The sequence below is a fragment of the Lynx rufus genome, unplaced genomic scaffold (genome assembly GCF_022079265.1).
Source record: "Lynx rufus isolate CCGP_SWC_20201006 ecotype Redwood Valley unplaced genomic scaffold, mLynRuf1.p SCAF_19, whole genome shotgun sequence".
In the NCBI taxonomy this organism is placed as follows: Eukaryota; Metazoa; Chordata; class Mammalia; order Carnivora; family Felidae; genus Lynx; species Lynx rufus.
In genome coordinates this window covers 17489638-17509022 of record NW_025814833.1, presented here as the reverse complement: position 1 = coordinate 17509022, position 19385 = coordinate 17489638, and the positions used below count along the sequence as shown (strand labels likewise).

The 19385-nt window shown below is 43.8% G+C and overlaps 1 protein-coding gene across 1 annotated transcript in view; it reads right to left on the bottom strand.

The window, feature by feature from the left end:
- The window catches only part of GRIA3 (glutamate ionotropic receptor AMPA type subunit 3), a 266764-nt gene that overhangs the window by 192154 nt on the left and 55225 nt on the right, over positions 1–19385 (bottom strand). Inside the window, exon 3 of the mRNA XM_047081913.1 lies at positions 3179–3418. Coding sequence (XP_046937869.1) covers positions 3179–3418 — 240 coding nt within the window. The remainder of the gene's footprint in view (positions 1–3178; positions 3419–19385) is intronic.

Sequence of the window (19385 nt, the reverse complement as noted above, 5' to 3'; positions counted from 1 at the left end):
ACAAGGCTATCACTGAAAATCTTTTTTCTTTAATTTTTAAGTTTTATTTATTTATTTTGAGAGAGAAAGAGAAAGAGAGCACATGAGCGGGGGAGGAGCAGAGAGAAGGGGAGAGAGAGAATCCCAAGTAGGCCCCACACTGTCAGTGCGGAGTCTATTGTGGGGCTGTGAAATCAAGACTTGGATGCTTAACTGAGTCGCTCAGGTGCCCTGTATCACTGAGAATCTTTTTAAAATTAGGTCCTATCCATTAGGATATGTGCAGAAACCATGTCTATCTTATTCACGATTGTAACCCTGGCACCGATTGAATGAATGAATGAATGAATGAATGGCTACGAGCTGGAGTAGCCAGAAAAGGCTATCTTGGAGAGGTGGAATTTGAGGTGGGCTCTGAACAATGGAAGCATAGGCAGGATTTTCATCATCAAGATGAAGGAGAGAATTCTAGGTAGCAGCGGAAGTGAAGTTGCTGAGACCAAGCATAGTTCTGGCACATTTGGGAAACAGTGGATAATGGGAGCTGCCTCCATTGGAAGGTTCTCATTAGGTAACATAGGAACAATAGGTCTGTTAGTTGGCTGAGGCATAATTACGTTGAGTCTTAAAGAATAGGCTACTTTGTTTCTTCCCAATGTGGTCAATAAAAGTTATTGAAAGTACCGGAATGGGGTCATGGTTCAGTGCTTTAAGAAGGCTTTCCAAGGAAGAAATGAGTGTAAAAATTAATAGAAAGTCTTTCCTTTTTTTAATTTTAGAGGTGGGGGGAGAGGGGCAGAGGGAGAGTGAGAGAGAATCTTATTTTTTTGTTTTTTTTTTTTGTTTTTTTTTTTATAATTTTTTTTCAACGTTTATTTATTTTTGGGACAGAGAGAGACAGAGCATGAACGGGGGAGGGGCAGAGAGAGAGGGAGACACAGAATCGGAAACAGGCTCCAGGCTCTGAGCCGTCAGCCCAGAGCCTGACGCGGGGCTCGAACTCCCGGACCGCGAGATCGTGACCTGGCTGAAGTCGGACGCTTAACCGACTGCGCCACCCAGGCGCCCCTAGAGTGAGAGAGAATCTTAAGCAAGCTCCACGTTCAGCACAGAGCCTGACGTGGGGCTTGATCCAATGACCCTGGGATCGTGACCTGAGCCAAAATAAAGAGTTGGACACTCAACTGATTGAGCCACCCAGGCGCCCCTACAGAAAGTATTTCTTAAGCAGACTAGATTAGTCTCACCAGCTAAATGGCTATAGAGAAAACAAATATCAACACACAGGAGTAGGAAAGGTTTCTTTTGGCTCTAAGACCTTAGTATTGTCCAAACAACTTAGTGAGGTGATTTGAGAAGAGGCGCAGGGATAAGGAACAGACCTCGATGGACTTTTGTTTCCTTTCCTCCAACAGACAGCTAATGGGCAAAGAAGGGTCATGGGAGATGAGGAGAAAATACATGAACTCTATCTTCTGCTTTGCAATAAATCTCCCTCTTCTCTTGCAATCCACAACTTACACATCCTTTAAAGCCTAAATCCTCTAGCCATCCTTCTCTGAAAACTCTACTTTCCCGGAGTGCTTCATTTTCACAATTCTTATAGCAATCAGAGTCTGTAGTGTAGTATTCAATTTGATAGTGTCCCGTGTTGTTCATAGATTGTTTCATGAATGTCCTTTTCTGTCCACTCCCATTGGAACTCTATTATATAATCATCTATCATGAGACTGGAACACACCATTGGGCGTTGATAACAACTTGCAGAATTGCTTGACTAATTAACTGAAGTTAGGGTTAGTAGCCAGAAACAAAGTATCCTGTGTCTGGTATAATATCTCAACAAAATTATAGAATGTTACATTAAGAAGTGGGGTGCCTTAGGGGAGGAGACAAGGCCAAGAGAACTTCAGTGCATTGGTCAACATCAGAGAGCTAGTTAATGGCAGAGCTTGAACTTGGTCTCCTGCTTTAGGTTCATGAAATTTGATAATATTTTAGAAGTAAGTACCATGGGGCAAATACAGGCTTTAGTATTTCCTTACAGTGTTTGATGATGCAGCAAAATGGGAGTGAAGTGAAGAGTTCTTTGGGTTTCCAAAAACAAAATGGTCCTTCAGGTTAAGTTACCTAGAAAAACCTCTCTGGGTACTACTTGGGCAGACAGGCCTTCCATTTGCTTCTGCCTTCTCTGAGTCAGAAAGAACCATGCCCAGCCTATAACCAGAGTTACGGGCAAACACATGTTTTTTTTTTGAGTCTTCCAGTAATAGGATTCCTTGGTTTTCCTGAGGAGCCCCTCAAAGATAACTGGGCTTTAGAGGAGTCTACTTAGCTGAATTATAACGTGTGTGCTTTAGATAATTAACGAATACACCTAACTGTATACCACGGAAGATCAGACCCTTAATTTCTGAGACTGTCTCAATAGAATGTGTCCTCAGGATGTTACCTCACTATTTGAAACAAACATCCGTTCGCAAAGCCCAGTTTAGCTACTCTCCATTCAGTATTTCCAGAAGATGATTGCTGAGGCCCTATAAGCTGAAGACTTGATGTGGCCTGGTAGAACAAGCCCTAGAAGCAGGAGACCTTGACACCAGCCCCACCTCTGTGGTGAAATGGTTGAGTGAAAAAGCACATTTCTTCGGGCTTCAGTTTCTGATCTATGAAATGGGGATAATCACACTCTGTGATAGGATTAATTTTCCAAGACTTTCCAGCTGATGCCTCTTTCTATTTTAGACAAAGCTGCTTTTACTTTGTGAATTTTAGACCACATATATTATTTTGGGGGGAGAGGGTTCTTTTTCCACAACAGTGACTCATCCAGGAGAGTCCCAAACCCCTTTTCAGGGCCGGGGGTGGGAGGACATATGTAGTTTGAAAAACTAGATTCTAAAATTACCAGCGCATCAATTTTTCGGTCTTAATTGAAATTCTTTTTTTTTTTTTTTTTAAACACAGGGCTTGAACTCACGACCCCGAGATCAAGTTGAGCTGAGATCAAGAGCTGGATGCTCAACCGACTGCGCCACCCAGGTGCCCCTTCATTTAAATTCATTTTGAATTTAAATACAGTTTTAAAAGAGTATTCAATTTTATTTATTAAAAGAGAAGGGAACCAACATGAGTTGAAGAAGGCTGAATACCACGGTTCCACGAATATTCAAAGAGGAGAGCAGATGCCTCTTCTTACCTCTTTCTGTGTCGTAGAGGTACACAAACTTCTCCCACTTGTAGTGACCCAGCAGACTCAGAATAGCGCCCTTCAAGGCTGGGCGCATCTGGATGACAAACTGCACATCTGCGTCAGTGGGGAAGCTGGGCGTCACAAAGGATGTGTGCAGGGCCCCACAGAAGGAGGTCAGAGTGTTCATTGACATCTGGTCATAGAATCCAAAGATGGCGTACACCCCTCTTGAGAACTGGGAGCAGACTGCAATGAGAAAAAGAGGAAGAAATTTCAATAGCCCCACAGTCCCTTGCTGCAGCTTGTAGGGTTGGAAAGACAGTGTATAGTTAGTCTTGGCTCTAAATGACATGCCTCAAGGGAAAACCAAGGTCTCTGAAATCTCCAGAAGCCCTTGCCCAGTTGCCCAGCAGGGGAAGAGTGAGGAAGGGAAGAATTTATTTGATAGAGTTGCATATTCTCTATGTCTACCATGAGCAAGAAACTAAGAAACTGGGAAGGAAAGAGGTGAAGGTTGCCTTGCCCTCTTTCAGCAACCTTCCCAGCTCATCCACAAGGCACTTGGTGTTCTCGTACTCACAACACAGCTTCCCAGTGGTCTCTTAGTGTACCCATGCCAGTATCAGTCTGGTGTCCCACCCCTTTGGTACTTTCTCCAGTAGAGGACAGTTTGGACTGATGATTTCGTCAGGCAGATTGCCAACGTGTCTGCTAGGAAACGTGTTACTCCTCTTAGGTTACGTAATGCTTCGGTCATAGTTACGTTATCATGAAGGCCCTTAATGTAGGCCACTGATGAAGATTCCAGATTCTAGGCAGGCCAATGGAAGGACTGGCCTTTCGGTGCCCAAGGAGTCACGTGAGGGAGGTGTAGTTGGCAAAGTTCTATCTTGCTCCTTTTGCGTTTACCTTCTAGATCTGTCAGCTCACACATAGAACTTTTATGTCTTTCATTTCAAAGTAGGCCACACCAGCACCTCTTCCCTCTTCTGGCCCAGATGAGCTTAAAAAATGTGAACCAAATTCAATATTAGCTTAAGTAGAACATAATTAGCAAAGCAAATCAGCTACAACAACACCGTGTGGTGCATTCCCCAACCAAGTGGAAATGATCTTTAGATTATCTGCTCTACCGCTCCCTTCCATTCATGCGAAGCAGACAGAACAGGCAGCTGATAATGCCGTGTGATTTAAGGAATCCTGCACGGCCTCCCTTATCTGCTAGGAAGCCACTGTCAGGCTTACTTTTTCAGGTGTTGAAAAAAACCTCTGTGGCTTGGGAAGGGGATTAAATAGAATCTTTTTAAGCTGTTAGCATGTTAAGATGAATTAATGTGTCCTACGTCCTCCTCGTAGACACTGGGGAGGGTGTGTAAACAGATAGGTAAGTTTCGAGAGGGAAGGGTGGGTCGGAGAAGAGAACGTAAAGGGTCTGGAGTCCTCCCTGAAGAGAGAAGCAGTGAAGGCACGGGGCACCAGAAAGAAGGAAGGTGTTGGAGTAGGAGGAAGGCAAGTGGAAAACCAATTAATTTCTTTCTTCACCCTGTTGTGAGAAACAGAGAGTTCTCAGTATCTGCGGGATCTTGCTTTCCCTGCATTCTATTCAAACTGATTATTGATCAAAGCTGTTCCCCTTTGTTAGCCAAACTCATAAGTCATTGGCTTAAGGATAGCATCTCAAAGGTGATTACCGGTCACCTAAGCATCTCCAGCAGGGAAGACAATAGCCTGCAACTTGAGGAATTCTAAGTGACGCCCAAACACATACATAAAAAAGGTCTTTATAGTAAACATAGAGAGCCAATTGCAGAAATGAATCTGGGGCACTTCATGACACCGAGCCAAAAGAAGTATTCAGAAACAAAGAGGAAGAGGCTAGATGCTACTTTGCCTTGGTCATCACCAAGGAAGACGCTAAGGAAGGTCGATTCCCAAACTGATCCTATAAATGGAGGTCAGATCTTGGCTGGTGCACATGATCTTCTATATAAAACTGACCATAATGATAATAGCCACTGAGAGCTTTGTATGTACCAGGCACTATGCTAAGTGCAATACAAGTATTATTTAATATTCCCAACAACCTGATGACATATTGCTATTATTTCTATTTAACAGATAAGAATTCTGAGGCAAAAATGTTCTGTCTTGAGTGGAGGGGTCAGGATTTGAACTGGAATCAGTCTGACTCCAAAACTCACACTCCCTAGGACCCCAATCCAATAATGACATTAAAGAGTGGTTATTGGCCCAATGGGATAGGATTTCCAGATTTAGCAAGTGAAACAGAGGATTCTGTATGCCTCAAATTCATAAAAATACTAAAGAACTATTTGTTGTTTACCTGAAATTCAAATTGAGCAATCACGTATTTTATCTGGCAACAGGCACTCATGGCCCTTCACTGACCTTCATTCAGGCGGCAGTTGGTAATTCTTGGATCCGGCCCAAGATAAGAAGAGGATCCGTGAACCGTAGACCAAAGTAGTTTCATGGGGAAACGCAATATATTTCCAACAAGGAGAACCCCAATCTAACTTATGGATAATAATTGAGGGGGAAATTAACTTGAAGAGAGGCAAACTTAGAGTTATGACCCACTTAGAGTTTTAAAAAAGCCCTTCACATTGGAAGGAAACAAAATAAAAGTATATTATGGAAGTGAGATTCTGGCTAATAAAAAACAAATCTCGTATTCCTCTTCTAATCATTGTTTTTGAACCTCCGGGGTATAGAATTAAACATTACTAGTTCATATATGGACCTGTCATATTTTACTTATGACATTTATTTATTTATGAACACCCACACTGAACACTCATGAAACTGTCACCCAACCCAAGAACTATGACATTACTGATAACTTATTTTTACCTGTCTCCCCCCTCTATTCCATCTCCCTGTTTTGACATCCCCTGGCCCTCCCTCCATAACTACTATCCTGAATTTTGTGTTTATCCTCACCTTGGTGCTTTAAAATGTGCAGACACACACCCCGAAGCAACACAATGTGATTTGCGCTTGTTTTAGAACTTTATAAAAAGGGAATCATATTGAATATGTGAAAACCAGACTGCAAGAAGGAGTGCCCAGCGATGTCTTTCAGCCTATGTATACGATAAGCAGAACGAGACAAAGGAAAACCTTATACAAATGTGTGAGTAAGCAGGTGTGAGGGAGTGGAATTGTGGCTCAAAGGACTTAGGAGTATTATAGATCAGCAGTAACCCTCAGGCAACACTAGGCTACTGTGGTCCAAGAGACACACGGTGGCGGACATCAACAAGAAGAATGTTAAGAGAAAGTCAGTAAATGTTCTATTCCCTTCATATAAACAACAGAGGCACAGCTGTCCTGCAAATACTACTGGGCAGAGTTACTTTTGCTCTATCTCAACATATACAAGTAATGTAAGTAGAAGGCCCAATGGGAGGGATTCGAGAGTACACGTATCGTGATGAGCACCGAGTCATGTACACAACTGTTGAATCACCATCTTGTACGCCTGAAACTGATGCAACACTGCACGTCAACTATACCGGAATGAAAATTAAAAACTTAAGAAGAAAAAAAAGGAAGTCCCAATGGGGAAGACAACTGCCACGTGAGGACAGGGTTAACGGCCTCTGAGAGAAGCTGGGGCCCAGGGGACCTGTGAATGGCCTCTCACAGCATGTCCCTGGGCCCATTCCTAGCTGTAGAAAGAAAGGAGGGCTGAATGGAATGCTGTGCTGACCCAAAGGACAGTCTCCATGTTTTTAGATTCCGGGAAGGTTTGAGCTAGAAGGAACCAGAGACTGTTTTGTGAAGTGATTTTTTTTTAAAGCACGGTTTTTCACGTGGAATCATTTCTCCAAATGAAGTGTTATGTGGAAAAGTCCAATATGTGAAGGGATAAAGTAAAGCTCTCCTGATTCAACCGAGCCCACCGATGCCTCCCTATCATAAAGAAACTGCGACACAAAGAGAGGAAGAAACTACCATCCCTACCTCTGGAGCTATGTAGGACGGCATGGGTCGGGATTTGACCGGCATGAAAGCAACTTCCCCTCAATGCCTGGCTCTCAGCATAGATGGCTCCACCAGGGTTTCCCATGCCTCATCTGCCTCCGGCCCCAAATACCAACAGTAAGATCAGGTGGCAGATTGGTGATCTGTTGGGACCCGTGATTCTTTTGGATGAATGCTGTTACCATTATCTGAATCCTTAATGAACCACACTCACTCGCTTGTATCAGAAGGTGAGTCCTTGGTAAAATGATAATGGAAGAAATCACTATCTTGGCAATCTTCTGAAGCAGGGAAGTACAGAAGAAAGGGCAACAGTTTCTGGAACAGTCAGACCTTGGTTTCAACCACAGCCCTGCCAGTCTTAAACTGCATGACTTTGTGCAAGTCACTTATCTCTATGAGCCTAAGTATGAGACAGTGATTCCATAGTCAAGTTCTGGAGTTAGACTGTCTAGGTTGAAATAATCAATCAATCACTTACTGGATAAGTCACTCTATTACTCAATATCTCTGCCTCCAACCCAGTTTCTTCATCTGTAAAATTGGGATAATAATAGTGCCTGTCTCAGTATTGGTTGTGAAAGTTAAAATGAGTTCAGTCATGGGAAGCCATCTATTACAGTGCTGGGCACATAATAGATACTCAATTAATGCTAGCTACTTATTCATGCAACAAATATTTACTGAGCACCTATTATGTGCCAGGCACTGTTGTAGGCCCTGGGAGATACAGGAGAGAAAAAAAAGATCCTGTCCACTTGGAATTTACACACTAGTGAGGGGGAAAGACAGTAATAAATGACATGAGTAAAATATAATGTCTCAGTTATTAAATGTTGCTTTGGGAATAAGGTGAAGAATAAATGAAATGGTACATGGAAAATGTTTATGGTGCCTAACGTATAACGTGGGAACCAAACAGTTCTTTCTCTGTTTCCTTCCTCTTTCCAGTTCTTGCAAGCATACTTTGCCCTGTTAACCCCATCAGGTTACTCTCCCCACAGAAACCACTGCCCTCAGTGTCACACTGAGTAACCAGGTGAGCATAGCTTTTCTCTTACCCTTCCCCTATACATTTATTCAGTGCTCTTTCCTATTTTAATTCCTGCGGAATAATATTTAAGAAAGCAACTCTGCTATTTTGGCTTGAGAATGTGCTATTTCTGCTGAATCTTTCCCTCCCCATATAACGCACCAAGTGCTGGTAAAATGCTGTCTCTTCTTGGGACCTCTGTGCCCTCCCAGCAGGAAATACCTTGGTCATCTCCTTCCTAACGGTGCCTGTCTCCATCTCTTCCTGCTAACAAAACACCAAATTCTTGTTTAAGATGCCATTTCTGACTGCATCCTGGATTCCTGGGGACTCTAGTGTAGCTCCCGGCTGTGTTCTCTTCAATGGTGAATGACAAGCAAGGCTGGAGCCAGCTGTCACGCTTTTATTTATAGTCCCCAAGTCTATAGGGTCGGGACAGGTATTGTTAATGTACAATGTAGCAGCTAATTACACCACCCATATTCCAAAAGGCATCATTACAAAAATGTCAAACAACTTGATTACCCCAAAGATCAGAATAGCAATATTGCATATCATTTACAGAACACTTTTCATAGCCTTCTGAATCAGGGGGAAAAAAGGAAACTGAAGTCTCTTGCTGACTTAATGATCACATTTGAAGCAAGCAGGAAGAAGAAAAATATAGCTGTGAAGGGACCGATGGAGACACATCACAAGAAGGTTCTCCAGGTAATACCATAGTTCAGTGAATTCTAGGGGATCAAAGAAACTTAGAACTGTGAGGGATCTTATGAGATTATATAGTCCGGTGCTTTCTAAAGCTGTAGTGTTGGTGCATGGTGAGTTTTCAGCCTGGTGAAATATGCATGTGTGTGTGTGTGTGTGTGTGTGTGTGTGTGTGTGTGTGTATTAAAGTAAGGTTGACAACTGTTTTGTTTTAGGAATGACAGTCCTTTTCTTTATATCATTTTTATTTCCATTCCTGTATGTAGTCCTTTCTCTTCTGAAATGGTGATGATGTTAATGAGGAATGGTGTGTGTTTGTGTGGCTGTGTACATGCATACGTACACGCATATTTTGTCTGTGTGGTAGACCAAATAATGTCCTCCCAAAAGATGTCTATGTCTTAATCCTCCAAATCTTTGAATTAGGTTACATGCTGAAGGGGAATTAAGGCTGCAGATGGAATTAAGCTTGCTAATCAGCTGACCTTAAAATAGCAAGATTATCCTGGATTATCGGGGTGGCTCAGGGAAGCACAAGGGTCCTTAAACGTGGAGGAATGAGGCAAAAAAAAAAAAAAAAAAAAGAGTACCAGAGTGATGTTGTATGAGAAAGACCTGACCAGCCACTGCTAGCTTTGAAGCTGGAAGGGACTGTGAGCTAAGGAATGTGGGCAGAGTCTAGAAGCTGGGAAAGGCAAGAAAATGGATTCTCTCCGAGAGCCTCCAGACAGGAATGCAGGCCCACTACATTCTCTGGTGAGACCCCTTCCAGACTGCTGACCTACAGAAGTGGAAGATAATTAACCTGTGCTATTTTAAGCTGCTAAATTTGTGGTCATTTGTTACAGTAGTAAGTAGAAAACTAATGCACTTAACATAGCAAAATTTAAAAGTTGGTAACTCTACATCGATCTGTACTCCACTCACCCTTTTCCCCCCTGAAAATATTACGGATATGGGACGTTCAAAGTTTGGAGACCGATGATCTAGTCTAATTTCTGATTCAGTACAGGAACCGCCTGCTGTGAGGTCATATTACCGCTCCCTGAATACCTCTAGTGACAAGGGAGCTCACTACTTACAAGTACCCTTCCCTTGCATGGTGGCTCTGACAGCTATGGAGCTCTTCCTTAAATTGAACTGAACTTTACCTGTTGGGGCTCCCGAGTCCCACATGATATACTGAACTCCAATCGCGCATGACCTCAACTTTGTTTTACAGGAAGCTCAAAAATACAATTGATGTACTCGGGAGATACATAATGGCTATTAGCTATTCAAGTTTGTGCACTTAGTCTCTCTCAATGCTGTCTTCTTCCTGTCATGCGAAAAATTTGCTAAAAGATCCCACCTCCCCTTTGATCCATGCCACCTCCTTAAAACATAGTTCTAACTCCTTTTTTTAAGATTTCTTAAAGTTGATTTCTTTTGAGAGAGAGAGAGAGAGAGAGAGAGAGAGAGAGAGAGAGAGATTGAGCACAAGCCGGGGAGGGGCAGAGAGAAGGAGAGACAGAATCCCAAGCAGGCTCCACGGCATCAGCGCAGAGCCCGATGTGGGGCTCGAACTCACGAACAATGAGATCACGACCTGAGCCGAGATCAAGAGTCAGACGCTTAACCAGCTACACCACCCAGGTGCCCCTAACTCCTTCTTTCCCATCGTCACTAATGATGGGACGAGGACCCAGCTGCTGCTCCCAGCATTCCACTGAACCTGCTCTCTCAAGTTTGACGGTGACCTGCTCACTGTCAAACCCAGCTCTATTCACAGACATCATTCAACTTGACCGCAGAGCAGCATTTGATATTGTTGGCCAAATCCTTTCTCTTGAAACTCACTTCTGTTTTAAGAGCACTAAACTTTACTGTTCCTTCTCACTTTCCTCTTGCTCCACTCCCTCGATGAAGATGTGTCCAAAGATTTTGTCCTGGGCCCTCTTTTCTTCTTACTCCAAATGATCTATTTTTTTTCATTCAACACACACTTATGGAGCTCCTGCTATGTGTCAAGCAGGGGTCTTGGCTCGCCATGTCCATGTGGTTGCCCTCCAAGTAGATGCCTCTAGCCTCAGACACGTTCCTGACCTCCAGATCCACGCTTCTGAGTGCTCACAGAACAGCCTCCCTGGAGGCCTGCATATTCACACGCTCAGTGTATTATTTCTCTACTCCCACCTGCCGCCTGTGGATCTGCTTCTCTTGTGTCTGTTTCTCCTAATGCACTGCTCTTCTTCCAGTCACCCAAGCTGGGGTCTTAGGGTTATCTCTGACTTCTCTCTCTGCCTCATCCCCGTGTGCCATTTTCTTGAGATGCTCCATCAATTCTACCTCTAAGGCGTGTGCGGTATCTTATTTCCTATTCATCGTCAGGTCATGTTCTCATCCCTCCTCACAGCTGGTTACTGGCCTGTCTTTCCCCCAGTCCATCACTGGCACTGCCATCACCTCACTCTTCTTTCTTTCTTTTCCAGGTGTCCTATCCAAATATACCCCCCCAACTCCCATTTCTGCAAGAATCTGCCCTATGTATGAGCTGTTAATGGGCTAAGAAATGAATCTTCACTGGGGCGCCTGGGTGGCTCAATCGCTTAAGCATCCGGCTTTGGCTCAGGTCATGATCTCACAGCTTGTGAGTCTGAGCCCCGCATCGGGCTCTGTGTTGACAGCTCAGAGCTTGGAGGCTGCTTCAGACTCTGTGTCTCTCTCTCCCTCGGCCCCACCCCACCCCCCAACCCCACCCGGGCTCACGCTCTGTCTCTCTCTCTCTCTCTCTCAAAAACAAATAAGACATTGAAAAAATTTCAAAAAAATGCAACGAATCTTCACAAATAAGTCAGTTCAAGGTTTCTCAGCCTCGGCAGGCCTATTGATATTTTGTGCTGGATAATTCTTTGTTGTGATAAGCAGCCCTGGAGTCTACTCTGATATTCGATACCAGTGGCACCACCCGGAAGGTGTGAAACCCAAAATGCCTCAGCACATTGTCAAATATCCCCTAAGCGGGGTGAGGGGGGGCAACATCACCACCTGTTCCCTCCTCCCTCCCTGCCCCCCATATGAGAACCACAGAGTTAGCTTATGACTTACTCTCTACAGAGAACAATACCTTAACCTAATGAAAATGCATACATGTCTAGAACAACCCAAAGGAGTTGTAGAAAGTCAGGAAGGGTGGGTATTTTGAACTCTTCAAAGCCCACCATACAAGCAGATACCTCCCTGGTCTTGCTCTTAAATTGGCTATTTGCGTTTAAACTGGGGATGTAGGAGAGGGAGAACTAGATAAAAGTTGGGGGTGGTGGGCTAGGTGTGGGATAGTAGCCAGCTCATACCTTCCCTGGGTTCATCTAGATCAGCCTCTTCCTCCCCACTAAACACCCTTTGGTCTTGGGTTCTAGTAACCACAGTGGGTGCTTCTAAGGTATCAGAGGCAGAAGAAGGTATCAGCCCCATTCTCCAGCTGATGATTCCATGGTTTAATTACCATCTTTGGGTTAATTCCCTTGAACATTTTGTTCAGCTCTCAGGAGTACACTGCCTTCCGACAGTCTAACTAGTTATTTTTGCAATTACATGGCACGTATCTAAACGCTGGCAAAGAAAACATTCATTATCAACATTTGATCCTACTTGAATATAACGGCTTGCAAATGCAGGCATTAACATATGAACACATGTATTTTGGAAAATTCGTTTTGCAACTGTAAGTGCAATCCACCCTTCCATGACAGCATCAGAAATGGCACGAGAGATGCTGGGGTGGGTTGGGGTAATGGGGTGCTTTTTAGGGCCTTTTATATCACGATAATACGGTTAAGCGTTGGAGCGCAGTAGTTTTAAATTTTTTGCTTGTTCATCAATTAATTTCTTCATTCACCAGATAACATTTTGAGTTCCTACGGTGTGACAGAAAAAGCCTAGGTGCTGGGATGCAGCAGTGAGCAAAACAGATAGGGTCTTTGTCCTCATGGCACTTAAAGTCTAGAATTGGCAACAAATATTAATAAAAGAACCATACCAATGTATGGTCATCATGTTGTAAGTATAAGGAGGGGCGGTATTAGGGTGCCCTGAGACCATGTGACAAGGTGACTTTCAGGGAAATGTTAACCGAGGACCTGCCATTTGAGCTGACACCTCAGAGTAGAAGACCATCCCATGCAGAGAGAATAGCACTTGCTAAGGCTCGGAGGGAGGGCGACATCTGACACATTTGAGGCACTGAAAGACGAAGGTGCAGGAGGAGTCTGGGAGGAGGTAGGGACCCGACCGTGGAAGACCTTGTGGGACCCTGGTAAGGAACTTAGACTTTATCCTAAGGACCATGGGAGGAAATCTTGGAAAGATCATGGGTATTGCACGAGCTGATTTACATTCTTAAAAGATTTATCCAGCTGCCGTATGGACACTGGATTTAAGGGGCATTGATGAAAACAGGGAGAACATTTGGAATGTTGGCCCCGGAGTCTTGGTGAGAGAGGAGAGTAGTTTGGATCTGAGTTGTGGCAATGGAGGTAGAGTGATTTGGAGTTTATTTTTGAGGTCAAAATTACTGGTTGAACAGCCTTGAGATAGTTACTTAAACTCTCCAAACCTCATTTCTATACCTATAACAATTGGGATAACAAGTTTCTGCCCCATAACATTGTTGTACTTATTAAATCAATATGTCCAAACATAGGACTCTCATACAAGACTATGCTCGATTGATCAAATGGTGTCTGTTACTAATGTTATTTTTAAAATTATTTCTCAGTGCTTTTGCACTGCAATGGGTTTTTATATGGTCCAGTCTCTAATTTGCTGTGTGACCTTGGGTCAGTTACCTCACTAGGCTTCAGGCCTGTCATTTGTAAGCCCGCAGACCTAACACCTGCTCTGCCCACCTCAAAGGGATGTGCTGAGAATAAATGGAAATAATAGCTGAAACTCTCCTTTGAAAAATTACAAAAGCTGCTATCTGAGTGTCAGCGAGGAAGTAGTATTGGTCCTTGACTCTCAGCAATCATTATCCCTACAGCAAATAACTCAGCAGAAATCATCATTCTTCCTAGCCCCAGTGTCTGCCTTTCTTCTTTTTTTAATATGAAATTTATTGTCAAATTGGTTTCCATACAACACCCAGTGCTCATCCCAACAGGTGAGCCTTTCACCCACGTTTCTCTACCAATCATCTAAAGTAGTCAGGGACCTGTCTTGACTCGCAACTCATTTGACACGGGATTTAGCACAGCTCTTAATTGAAAAACCAATTGATCCAGTGATCCAGTCGCAGTCAATGAAACAATTTCTAAAGCCAGGCAGGAAAACGATGCACTCTTATGATGCCTTTGAATCAGCCCTAAGATTTGTCATAGACAGGTAAGAGCTTCACGTTTGATATCATACCATGAGAGCATTTGAAACCCATTTTCTTTTTCTTTAATTTTGCCGCCCGTGCTCCGGGGGGGGGGGGGGGAGTGAGCCAAGGCCCTAAACAAAAATTATTCTTAAAAGTTAATTAATGGTTGTCTTGTCTTATGTACGCTTGAAAGATTTCAGCATTCAAAACAAAACCATATAAACATAATAAAATGTGTAGGTCCATTGTGAGCTGGGAAGATATTCTTTTTCCCACTGTGTTTGAATTCCTTAGCATCACATTCTTAATATTGAGTGTAATGGCCTAGGTCGCCCCCTCTAGCTTCGTAACAGTGCAACAGTCTCTTCTGTAATTCGATTTACAGGTGGCCATTCCATCTCCCCTTGGGCCCTTCTGATGATGGTGAACTCACCACTTCCCAAAGTAGTTCATTCTACTTTGGGGTGGCTCTAATTATTTGAAATTTCTTTATTACGCCCAGCGCAAATCTACCTCTCTGCCACTTTCACCGCCTATGGCTCCTTCTTTTTTTCCTGAAGTTCACGGAAAATATCTGTTCCCTCTTCTAATGGCCAGCCTTCAAACATCTGAAGATATACATCCTACCTGTCTGTGCCTTCTCTTCTGCAGGCTAATCACCTCTAGCACGTCAGATGTAAGTCACAGATCCCAGGCTTTCAACTCCGGCCATCTTCCTCTTGACGTGTTTCAGTTCATTAAATGTCACTCTTAGAATTTCGTGTCAAGGAGTGGGTGCTGCACTGCAAGTGAGGTTGAACCCACCCAGAAGACAGTAGACTCTGTTTTGGATTAGACATCTTATATATCTATCAGTGCTGACTAGGATGGCATTGATTTCTGTTTAACCTTTCTACTATCCAATTCTATTGGGTCTCCTTCTACTTTGTGGTCTTAAATTTATATCCTAGGTATCTTGTGGAAGAATTCTGCCAAGCCAGCCTTCTCCCAAACTTGGACATGTGCTGTTGATTTTTTTTTTTTTTTGTAGCTAAATACCTTTCCTGGTACCTTTTACCCTTTTTAAATAGCCTCATGATTTTGACCCAGCCTTTTAAATCTTGATTTGGTTAACAAGTCTATTAGCTATCACTCCCAATTATTTGTCATCTACAAATTTGATCAGCCAGCTTTGGGTAGCATTATCCAAGTTATTGACAAAAGTGCCGAAGAGGACAGGGTCAAGGACAGAATTATTTGGCAGGCTATTTCATTTTTCGCCCCTACACTTTCCAGGATGACAACAATTAGGTAATAAATACTCTGGCTAGAGTTCTTCAGTCTGCTCCAAATGTATCTTTAATACGCTTGGGGTTTAGGTAATACAAATGATCCTTAATACTGACCTTGGTTCTTCAGACATGTTCATAGGTCTGCATTTTAAGGAAAAAAAAAAGTAACTGGAATGATTTTCTTCTTTCCTGGTATCATCATCTTTGATCATGTATCTTTATCATTTATCACTGAGTTTTATGGGGAGGAAGTGAAAAAAGAAGAGAACACTGAAAGGAGACAGAGAAGTGCTTTCTGGTAAAGAATGAACTATCAGAAGAATTGGGAAACTATTCCAGTCTACCCTTTAACTCAAACAGTCTGTCATTACCTAAGGTCAAAAAGCTGATTCATTGCCCTTTATGGCCAGGAAGCAAATGGCCTACCTATTTTGTAAGTGGAATAACTGATGCCTGCTCAGCTCCTGGGGTCCGTAGTCCTTGGCATTCCTGCTTGCTGGTAGACTTTAAAGAAACTGTAAGCAGTCTTGGGGCACCTAGGTGGCTCAGTCAGTTGAGTGTCCAGTTCTTGGTTTTGGCTCGGGTCATGACCTCATGGTTCGTGATATTGAGCCCCGTGATGGGCTCTGTGCCGACAGTGAGGAACCTGCTTGGAATTCTCTCTCTTTCTCTCCCTCTGCCCCTGCCCTGCTCTCTCTCTCTCTCTCTCTTTCTCTCTCTCTCTCTCTCTCTCTCTCATTCTCACTCTCTTTCAAAATGAATACATTTTAAAAACCTAAAAAAAGTTTAAAGAAACAGTAAGCAGCCTTATAAAATTGCCCAAATGTAATCCTGATGGGAAACAACTATTGAGAAGCCATCCTCACAATACCCAGGATTGCTGGTTGTGTGAAACAGTTCACCTTACTGCTGTGTTAAAAATCTCTACAATCTCAGTTCCCTCGAATATGTTCTGCCAGCCTGGAGAACAAAAAATCCATTTGTTCTCTAGGAAAAAAGGGCAAGTTTAAATTAAAAGCACTTTTTTTTCTAATTCAAATTCAGGTGGTTGGATTTTTGAAAATAATTCCTCATTCTAGGTGTGGGAGGACGTTCAGGGTCTGTGCAGAACTTTATGCCAAAGATGTCCATTCAGAGGTGTCTGTCTTGTCAAGCACAGAGCTTACATTCAGGCAAACCTGAGCAGCCCTCTCAGGACATTGCAGGGTCCAGCTACCCTCTATTTAAATTTTTTTTTAATGTTTATTTATTTTTGAGAGAGAGACAGAGCGTGAGCAGGGGAGGGGCAGAGAGAGAGGGAGACAGAGTCCAAAGCAGGCTCCAGGCTCTGAACTGTCAGCCCGGAGCCCAATGTGGGGCCCGAACCCAGGAACCGTGAGATCGTGACCTGAGCCGAAGTTGGACGCTTAACCAACTGAGCCACCCAGGTGACCCAGTACCCTCTATTTTAAAGATAGTTTGATCTAGGTCTACAGCTGCTCTAGCTCAAATCTGAGAACACCACCCTCTGAAACCAGCTTCCCTAAGTCCTCCCATATTCCTTTGCCTGAAAAAAATAAGGACATCTCTTGAAAGAGAGGAATTTCAGGTCTTGAGGTTTGTTTAGAAAAAGACCCAGCTTGGGGCCCCTGGGTGGCCTAGCCGGTTAAGCGTCGGACTCTTAGTTTGGGCTCAAGTCATGATCTCCTGGTTCGTGAGTTTGAGCCCCATGTCGGGCTCTGTGCTGACAGCATGGAGCCTACTTGGGATTCTCTCTCTCCCTCTCTCTGCCCCTCTCCTGCTCACGCTCTGTCTGTCTCTCAAAAATAAATAAATTAAGAAAAAAGAAAAAGAAAAACACCCAGCTTTTTACCAAGGGTGCTAACAAGAGACAGGTAGTCACTCAAAATGTGTTTCCTACATGTAGTGATTGTCTAGATCCGTCTGGATTGTCTAGATCATCTGATCTGGTAGCCACTGACCACATGAAGCTATTGGAATTAAAATTAGTTGAAGTTAAAGAAAATTAAAGATTCAATTTCTCAGTGACGCTGTCCACACTCTGAGTGCCACAGGCATCGGAAAGTGCAACATGGTAACATGTCCCTCATCACCGACAGTGCTGGTCTAGTAGGCCCCGTTACAGTTGCCTCCCGCGCCTGCCCAACCAAATGTGTTAGATTCTCATTCATCCAGCACTTATTTGCTACTCTGTTCTAGGCCTTGCGCTAGCAACTTTCATACTTTTTTGTTGTCGGGTACGGTGTTGTTTAATGGGTAATGGAAGCGGCTAATGGGTAGGCAGAGTAAGTAGTTGCCTTGTAGTGTGGTTTGAGGGCCCCTCGAAAGCCTTCTTGCCTTCAGTTGTCTTCTCCATTAACTACTACAAGGTTTGAAACACCCACCTCTACTGGCTAGGATGGTGAAGTCCCCTGGTAGGTGACAAATGTGGCCTGGAAGGGCAACCTGTGCTTGCTGTCATTCATGACCATGTCAGTGTGGATTGGTTGGCCAGATGAACTCTAAGAACACGACAGTATGGAGAACGTCTGCCACCCAAAGGCAGTGCTGGGCGTTATTAGGGCAGAGACCAAGGGGAGGGGTGAGACTGCCAACAATACACCACTTCAGCACTGCTATTTGCTAAAGGTAGATTCCGATCTTCACCGTGTTTTGATCAGACGTGAACGAGGCTGTTCAGGTAGCCTCCAACTTCTCTGTGTCAATTCAACAGATGGTTTTCATTAAACATCTATTGAACGGTAGCAAGTACCATGCTGGGTGGTGAAACTGTAGAGTTCTACTTTTGAGTGCCCTTTCAAACGATCTCCTACTAGGGCCTTCATAGCTGGCCCAGTGCCAGCAAAACCTCATTTTTCCTTGCCACTTTTCTCTTCTTCCTCTGTATGACCTGGAACCCACCTTCCCCATGCTTATCCTACACCCCAGTTTTTCAATCTTGCTTCTGACTTGTTGCACACCAGGGTCTATGATAAGGGAAGGACAAAGGAAAAACTAATCCTGCCTCCCTTTCCTTATAATAAGTGTTCTGCAAATCGAAGGGCACAGCTCACTAATAAAGTCAATGTAGTGAGTCATGACCTGGCCTTTAAAAAAATACATGAGGGGTGCTTAGGGGGCTTCAGTCAGTTAAGCATCCAACTCTTGATTTCAGCTCAGGTCATCATCTCGGTTTCGTGAGTACGAGCCCCACGTTGGGCTCTATGCTGCCAGTGCGGAGCCTGCTTGGGATCCTCTCTCTCCGCTCTCTCTGCCCCTCCCCCACTTGTTCTCTCTCTTTCTCTTTCTTTCTTAAAGTAAATAAACATTAAAAAACAGATGAAAGACAACAGAAAAATGCTAAAGTGTATCCATGTAGTGAGAAGAAGTACAGTTTCACAAAACTTTTGTTTAGGTTATCAAATACATGCATGTGTGTTTTGGGTCCTTAAATAAAATGTATTTCGTGACCACCTACACCATTGTAGCTCTACAACCTGTCCCAAGCCTAGCCCTGCGTGTCCTCACTGTATCACCTTCTGCAGAAGTCCCATCTTATTCCTTTTCCTGTTGTCCCAATCCATTCCTCCTCCCTAGACCCTCCCAGCCCCCATCTGAACTTGCCTTCCTCCCATCCAGCTGGAGTCCCACTGAATTGTCACACGGGGATGGGAGCTGGAGGAATCTCTGTTCCCACTGTCTCAGATGGGAGTGATTGGGGAACACGTGTTACTCGGCTTTCAAGTTGCGACTGTCAGTGCATCTTCCCACCAAAACAGGAGCGCGCCGTGGGGCTGGGTTTGGTGCCCTAGAGTCCTTCTGTTCCAGCCTGCAGCTGACGTGCTACAACGGACGGCTCCGGTACTCTGT